Raw genomic sequence first — 8450 nt, forward strand, 5'->3', positions numbered from 1 at the left:
CTCCCTGACCCCCCCCCTTGTCCCCCATAATGGACCAGCTCCCTGACCCCCCCGTAGTCCCCCATAATGGACCAGCTCCCTGACCCCCCCGTAGTCCCCCATAATGGACCAGCTCCCTGACCCCCCGTAGTCCCCCATAATGGACCAGCTCCCTGACCCCCCGTAGTCCCCCATAATGGACCAGCTCCCTGACCCCCCCGTAGTCCCCCATAATGGACCAGCTCCCTGACCCCCCGTAGTCCCCCATAATGGACCAGCTCCCTGACCCCCCGTAGTCCCCCATAATGGACCAGCTCCCTGACCCCCCCCGTAGTCCCCCATAATGGACCAGCTCCCTGACCCCCCCGTAGTCCCCCATAATGGACCAGCTCCCTGACCCCCCGTAGTCCCCCATAATGGACCAGCTCCCTGACCCCCCCCCGTAGTCCCCCATAATGGACCAGCTCCCTGACCCCCCCCCGTAGTCCCCCATAATGGACCAGCTCCCTGACCCCCCCCGTAGTCCCCCATAATGGACCAGCTCCCTGACCCCCCCGTAGTCCCCCATAATGGACCAGCTCCCTGACCCCCCGTAGTCCCTCATAATGGACCAGCTCCCTGACCCCCCCCCCGTAGTCCCCCATAATGGACCAGCTCCCTGACCCCCCCCGTAGTCCCCCATAATGGACCAGCTCCCTGACCCCCCATAATGGACCAGCTCCCTGACCCCCCGTAGTCCCCCATAATGGACCAGCTCCCTGACCCCCCCATAATGGACCAGCTCCCTGACCCCCCTGTAGTCCCCCATAATGGACCAGCTCCCTGACCCCCCATAATGGACCAGCTCCCTGACCCCCCGTAGTCCCCATAATGGACCAGCTCCCTGACCCCCATAATGGACCAGCTCCTGACCCCCCATAATGGACCAGCTCCCTGACCCCCCAGTCCCCCATAATGGACCAGCTCCCTGACCCCCCGTAGTCCCCCATAATGGACCAGCTCCCTGACCCCCCCCGTAGTCCCCCATAATGGACCAGCTCCCTGACCCCCCCCGTAGTCCCCCATAATGGACCAGCTCCCTGACCCCCCGTAGTCCCCCATAATGGACCAGCTCCCTGCCCCCCCCCCGTAGTCCCCCATAATGGACCAGCTCCCTGACCCCCCGTAGTCCCCCATAATGGACCAGCTCCCTGACCCCCCCCCGTAGTCCCCCATAATGGACCAGCTCCCTGACCCCCCCGTAGTCCCTCATAATGGACCAGCTCCTGACCCCCCCGTAGTCCCCCATAATGGACCAGCTCCCTGACCCCCCCGTAGTCCCCCATAATGGACCAGCTCCCTGACCCCCCATAATGGACCAGCTCCCTGACCCCCCGTAGTCCCCCATAATGGACCAGCTCCCTGACAAGCCCCCCCCATAATGGACCAGCTCCCTGACCCCCCGTAGTCCCCCATAATGGACCAGCTCCCTGACCCCCCCATAATGGACCAGCTCCCTGACCCCCCCCGTAGTCCCCCATAATGGACCAGCTCCCTGACCCCCCCATAATGGACCAGCTCCCTGACCCCCCCCCGTAGTCCCCCATAATGGACCAGCTCCCTGACCCCCCCCCATAATGGACCAGCTCCCTGACCCCCCCATAATGGACCAGCTCCCTGACCCCCCCGTAGTCCCCCATAATGGACCAGCTCCCTGACCCCCCCCCGTAGTCTCCCATAATGGACCAGCTCCCTGACCCCCCCCGTAGTCCCCCATAATGGACCAGCTCCCTGACCCCCCGTAGTCCCCCATAATGGACCAGCTCCCTGACCCCCCCCCCCCCAGTCCCCCATAATGGACCAGCTCCCTGACCCCCCCGTAGTCCCCCATAATGGACCAGCTCCCTGACCCCCCGTAGTCCCCCATAATGGACCAGCTCCCTGACCCCCCGTAGTCCCCCATAATGGACCAGCTCCTGACCCCCCCCCGTAGTCCCCCATAATGGACCAGCTCCCTGACCCCCCGTAGTCCCCATAATGGACCAGCTCCCTGACCCCCCCGTAGTCCCCCATAATGGACCAGCTCCCTGACCCCCCCGTAGTCCCCCATAATGGACCAGCTCCCTGACCCCCCCCGTAGTCCCTCATAATGGACCAGCTCCCTGACCCCCCGTAGTCCCCCATAATGGACCAGCTCCCTGACCCCCCCCCAGTCCCCCATAATGGACCAGCTCCCTGACCCCCCCCGTAGTCCCCATAATGGACCAGCTCCCTGACCCCCCGTAGTCCCCCATAATGGACCAGCTCCCTGACCCCCCCCCGTAGTCCCCCATAATGGACCAGCTCCCTGACCCCCCCCCGTAGTCCCCCATAATGGACCAGCTCCCTGACCCCCCGTAGTCCCCCATAATGGACCAGCTCCCTGACCCCCCGTAGTCCCCCATAATGGACCAGCTCCCTGACCCCCCCGTAGTCCCCCATAATGGACCAGCTCCCTGACCCCCCCGTAGTCCCCCATAATGGACCAGCTCCCTTTCTGATGTTCCCTTCTTAAACATGGTTAATGTGTACGGCCGGGCCGGGGCATCTTTAGAGTTGAAAGGAGCACTTGACCCCCGAAGCCTAAAATATATTTGCACCTTAAGGTCCTTTGCATTTCATACAAAACAATACTCTTTCTCATGGAAAATGGGATTCATTCGTTTTTATATTCTTTCCAATACAGGACTGCTAAACCACCCACTCACCTTTCTGTTAGAAAATCACTTTTTCCATTTCCCAAACCTCTTAAATTCACACATAATATACTATAGTAGTTGTCACGTACAGACATGTGGACTGTATCACTGTCATTCACGTGGAACTGAACTTAACCTTGTCCGAACTGAAGCACTTTTCTCATTGCAGATGTATGTGGTTCCTGTGGTTGTATTGTGTACTTAAAGAAGTCTCCGTAACTGTATACTTGTCCCTGTGCTTTGGTGTCTGATTGGTCAAAACAGATCATGTGTTGCTTCTCCACCAATGATAGACCCGTGTGTTGCATGTGAAGGCACGGCACCTATAAAGATGACTATGAACAGCCACAGTATAGAGGTCACAGGACCTGTTGGTTGTTAGTGGAGGCTGAGGTGATGACATTCAGAAAGGGTTTCTCCTATAGAAAGAGATTAGACTCCCCCCTCCCCCCATTGACTGATGAACACTGTGAGACAAGTTGAATGGTAACATCCCATTAAAAGGATACTGCTTGTTATCTTTGTGCTCTCGTCATCTGTGCAAACTTTGGATATAACGTCACACTGGTCTAAATAACCATTCATTTTACATGTAGAGATAGATGGTGGATATCCACCCGGGACTGAAACCCGGGTTACGTCGCCACCGTCTGGTCCATCGCAGTGGTGAAACACGGACTTGGTCTAAATAACCGTTCATTTTACATGTAGAGATAGATGGTGGATATCCACCCGGGACTGAAACCCGGGTTACGTCGCCACCGTCTGGTCCATCGCAGTGGTGAAACACGGACTTGGTCTAAATAACCGTTCATTTTACATGTAGAGATAGATGGTGGATATCCACCCGGGACTGAAACCCGGGTTACGTCGCCACCGTCTGGTCCATCGCAGTGGTGAAACACGGACTTGGTCTAAATAACCATTCATTTTACATGTAGAGATAGATGGTGGATATCCACCCGGGACTGAAACCCGGGTTACGTCGCCACCATCTGGTCCATCGCAGTGGTGAAACACGGACTTGGTCTAAATAACCATTCATTTTACATGTAGAGATAGATGGTGGATATCCACCCGGGACTGAAACCCGGGTTACGTCGCCACCGTCTGGTCCATCGCAGTGGTGAAACACGGACTTGATGATCAAATGGAAACGTTTATATATTGTAGGAACATTTCTTAAAAATACAACACACAAAACACTAGCTTCTAAAACAGCGAGGCTCAAGTACTGGATAGATCACAAGGTAGAGTTCAGAAGGAAGTAAATGCATTGGACCAAAAGAGATCGGTGACCATTGACAGGCAATATATTTACATCAAAGCAGTGAGTCAGGAAGAACAAGGCCTCCCCAATACACAGAGAAAATGACACGACAGAATAATCAGTATAAAGGACTTTAGATATACAGGCAGAGATATGAGAGGTGGAGGTAGGAAAGGGTAAGCGTAGTATGTATTATCTCATTGCCATTGTGCGCGTTTGAGATGGCAGTCGGCGACTGCAGACTGGCTGACCTACAAATCACATTGGATCCTAAATTACTATGGATTATGATTTGTAGATCGATTGTAGTCCATCTCCAACGTTCCTTTTTTGTACTCGGCAGGAAAGATGTGGCATTGAGCGATAACTATGTACAGGGGGCGGCAGGTTAGAGGTCAAGGCTCTAGGCTGAGTTGGCCCTCTTGTAGGCCACCATGCTGTTGACCTTGTGGATGGAGGTGGTGAAGGAACGCAGACGAACCTCCTCCGATTGGTCGATGATCTGGGGGCCCGACTCCTCCCATTTGTCGGGCACCTCTAGGTCCTTGTCGGTGTAAACGAGGAGGTCAAAGGCACCTGGTGAGAGGGGTTAAAATTCAGGGGTTATCAAGGCGCATCAAGAACATTTCTGTTAAGAAGAATATGTGCCGGTCAAACGTCCGACCAGATTTTAGAAGATAAAATAGAAATCCATTTAATGCAGTCACTTTATGTGCCCATAAACACTGAAGAGAGGAATGAGCCTTACAGGTGAACATTAGCTTATTGCACATCTCCCTCCATCTGGCTTGTCATTATCCTTAGTTTCAGTGTTTAGGACAGAATATTTATTTTCCCACTTGTCGATGCCTCCATCCTTGGTACAGTAGCTAGTAAAACTAACTAGCTAGATTTTTTTTTTTATAAAATATAAAATAAAAAAAGGTAACGACTTGAGGAAGATCGCTTTATCTAAATAATCCTCCTGGGTGTATGGTGTCTGGAAATGATCTTCTAGGGAGATGAATCTAGCAAAACGTCTGGAAATTATCTTTTAGGGAGATGAATCTAGCAAAACGTCATAAAATACCGGAACACTTCCCGCCTGTAAACAACTGTCTGTCACGAACACAATAGGCGGGAACACTTGCAGTCAGGTACAAATTGATAGAATGTTGCAGGTTGCTAAGTCAAGCTCCAGACAGACAGGCAGGGAGAGTAGAGAGCTTATTTGATTGAAAGACAACCTGAACCAACCTCTCTGCACGGAAAAACTGATTTATAAAATGTTTTTTATTTTCATCGGGATATTTGCTTGGCAACAAAGTGTCCAGAAATGTGCTTATTGGTTGGCTTTTATGTTTGTTTTTTTATTGGCCAAAAGCAGGCCCTTAACTGCCAATGGAAACACTGGTTCTCACTCACACACACACACACTACTCACAGGCAGTCTCCAGCAGGGGTAGGAAGGTGACAGTGGCGGTGATCTGTCTGATGACTGAGCGAATCTCGTCCTGGATGGACTTGATGGACTTCTCCTGGGAGCGCTGAGAGAAGAGACACACAAAGGCCGTCACATGTTTGTGTGTTTGTGGTGGTCAGGTACCACTGCTGCTGAAGTATCCTACCGTACCTGATCTCCTTGGCACTCTTGTCACACTCAATGTCAAACTGCCACCGTTCCAGCACCTCACTAGTCTCCAGACATGTGATAACAAGGACTAGCTTCTGCACTGTGCAGTCAAACAGCCACTCTGCAACACAGAGACACAAGTCAGTCAAACAGCCACTCTGCAACACAGAGACACAAGTCAGTCAAACAGCCACTCTGCAACACAGAGACACAAGTCAGTCAAACAGCCACTCTGTAACACAGAGACACAAGTCTCTACAGCAGAAACAGAAATACTGGCATCTCTGAGGGAACGAAAACATTGATCAAAATTGAGAAAATCAACACAGTAAGTTGTGAAATATAACACCTCAGTTGACGTTGTGAGAAATAACATAGGGTTAATAGCCACACAAGTGACTGGAGCAAAGGTTAGATCGTCCTGCTATAAAGTGTCTGTCAGTGTTGACCTCTGCCCCCCCCCCCATTTATTAGAACGTTCTGCGCATGTGCGTTACATTCAACCGAGTTTATTTCATACTGCACCTTTGAGCTGTGACACAACGTTGGTCAGGTAGTTCTTCAGCTTGGTGTCAGTGGTGAGTTGAAGGCTCATGTCATACTGGGCGACTCGGGAGAACGTCTCCGGTGGGTAGAGTCCTCGCTGGTACAGGATACTGTTGATCCCGAATGCTACAGGATAACATAACATAATATAACATAACGTTAGGTGGTTAGCTAGTTAACTAGTAACACTATTGTCTCAATGCATAAAGGGGCACAATTACACACGTATGGATATATTAGCATAGCAAACTCGCATGTAAGGACATACATATTACTTATCGTCATGGAAAATACGGATGCGATGGTTGTAACAACGTTAGATGGCTAGCTTCCGCAGAGAAAACCATCGCCGTGTTCAAGTCGCATGCCTTTCCTTTCTGATCAGGCCAAAATAAAGCAAAAGTCGGTGAAATACTTACAGAAAAACTCGGCCACAAGCTCAGCGCTGCCTTTCAGGGTAATGCCTTTCAGTGTGCTCGTCATCTTTGCACGTTTGAGTTATATCCTTTTGTTGTATTGTATTTTCTTCTCGGTCAGATTTATTTTTCCACCCGCCGCCAAGGTTTGAAATGTGCAGGTCATTGAACTTCCGCGCATGCGTAACCCACCGAGCCAGTTTACAACCCCGCAATGTTGCGTCTCTGACGCCAGAGGGCGGTGTTGTGCCAGACCTGGAGATTTACAATCTGCTGATCATTCTTAAGGATTCTATTATAAAAGTAGTCTCCAGACCGCATAGTATGTTACGATAAGTACAAGCTTTTCTAATCTTACATACTCAACCGTCCTACGCTTTCTAATATTCATACTCTATTACAACAGTGTTATCTACAGTAAGGATGGGTCACTGGCGGCCCCCTTTTTGGGGGCCTGCAGACCAATTCAAAACGTACTGTGGAGAGTTAGAATAATAAAATACATTGGGGCAAATTCGAAATTTGTTTTTGCATCCGCAGTCACTCGATTAGCCCATGTCAGTCATTTTTTTTTCAATTTGTAAGTTAGTCTAGCGGACAGCTATCTAAACTTGTAGTAAGCATGGTGGAATTACTGACCAGGGTGGGGCCCATTTATCATCAGTTATCATATTAAAAACAGCAAACATTTGCCTCCACCCTATGCAAAAATGTGTAGAATTGCAGGAAATGAACTGTTAAACTGCTAATGTTTCTCCAGGCCCTGTGGTCAAACTGTAGAATTACTGCAATCTTGCTTTAAAACAGCAACAGTTTCTCCAGGCCCTGTGGTCAAACTGTAGAATTACTGCAATCTTGCTTTAAAACAGCAACAGTTTCTCCAGGCCCTGTGGTCAAACTGTAGAATTACTGCAATCTTGCTTTAAAACAGCAACAGTTTCTCCAGGCCCTGTGGTCAAACTGTAGAATTACTGCAATCTTGCTTTAAAACAGCAACAGTTTCTCCAGGCCCTGTGGTCAAACTGTGTAGAATTACTGCAATCTTGCTTTAAAACAGCAACAGTTTCTCCAGGCCCTGTGGTCAAACTGTGTAGAATTACTGCAATCTTGCTTTAAAACAGCAACAGTTTCTCCAGGCCCTGTGGTCAAACTGTGTATAATTACTGCAATCTTGTTTTAAAACAGCAACAGTTTCTCCAGGCCCTGTGGTCAAACTGTGTATAATTACTGCAATCTTGCTTTAAAACGGCAACAGTTTCTCCAGGCCCTGTGGTCAAACTGTGTGGAATTACTGCAATCTTGCTTTAAAACGGCAACAGTTTCTTCAGGCTCTGTGGTCAAACTGTGTAGAATTACTGCAATCTTGTTTTAAAACAGCAACAGTTTCTCCAGGCCCTGTGGTCAAACTGTGTAGAATTACTGCAATCTTGCTTTAAAACAGCAACAGTTTCTCCAGGCCCTGTGGTCAAACTGTGTAGAATTACTGCAATCTTGCTTTAAAACAGCAACAGTTTCTCCAGGCCCTGTGGTCAAACTGTGTAGAATTACTGCAATCTTGCTTTAAAACAGCAACAGTTTCTCCAGGCCCTGTGGTCAAACTGTGTATAATTACTGCAATCTTGTTTTAAAACAGCAACAGTTTCTCCAGGCCCTGTGGTCAAACTGTGTATAATTACTGCAATCTTGCTTTAAAACGGCAACAGTTTCTCCAGGCCCTGTGGTCAAACTGTGTGGAATTACTGCAATCTTGCTTTAAAACGGCAACAGTTTCTTCAGGCTCTGTGGTCAAACTGTGTAGAATTACTGCAATCTTGTTTTAAAACAGCAACAGTTTCTCCAGGCCCTGTGGTCAAACTGTGTAGAATTACTGCAATCTTGCTTTAAAACAGCAACAGTTTCTCCAGGCCCTG

The 8450-nt window shown here is 49.7% G+C and overlaps 1 protein-coding gene and 1 pseudogene across 1 annotated transcript in view; both read right to left on the reverse strand.

Annotated features, from left to right (window-relative positions):
• Positions 1-1267, reverse strand: part of LOC124029071 (glycine-rich cell wall structural protein-like) — a 1572-nt gene extending 305 nt beyond the window's left edge. Inside the window, exon 1 of the mRNA XM_046340920.1 lies at positions 1-1267. This exon is cut by the window's left edge and continues 305 nt beyond it. Coding sequence (XP_046196876.1) covers positions 1-1267 — 1267 coding nt within the window.
• Positions 1268-3835: 2568 nt separating this feature from the next.
• Positions 3836-6714, reverse strand: LOC124029072 (annotated as a pseudogene).
• Positions 6715-8450: the final 1736 nt, after the last annotated feature.

Source organism: Oncorhynchus gorbuscha, unplaced genomic scaffold (genome assembly GCF_021184085.1).
Source record: "Oncorhynchus gorbuscha isolate QuinsamMale2020 ecotype Even-year unplaced genomic scaffold, OgorEven_v1.0 Un_scaffold_5396, whole genome shotgun sequence".
Lineage (NCBI taxonomy): Eukaryota > Metazoa > Chordata > Actinopteri > Salmoniformes > Salmonidae > Oncorhynchus > Oncorhynchus gorbuscha.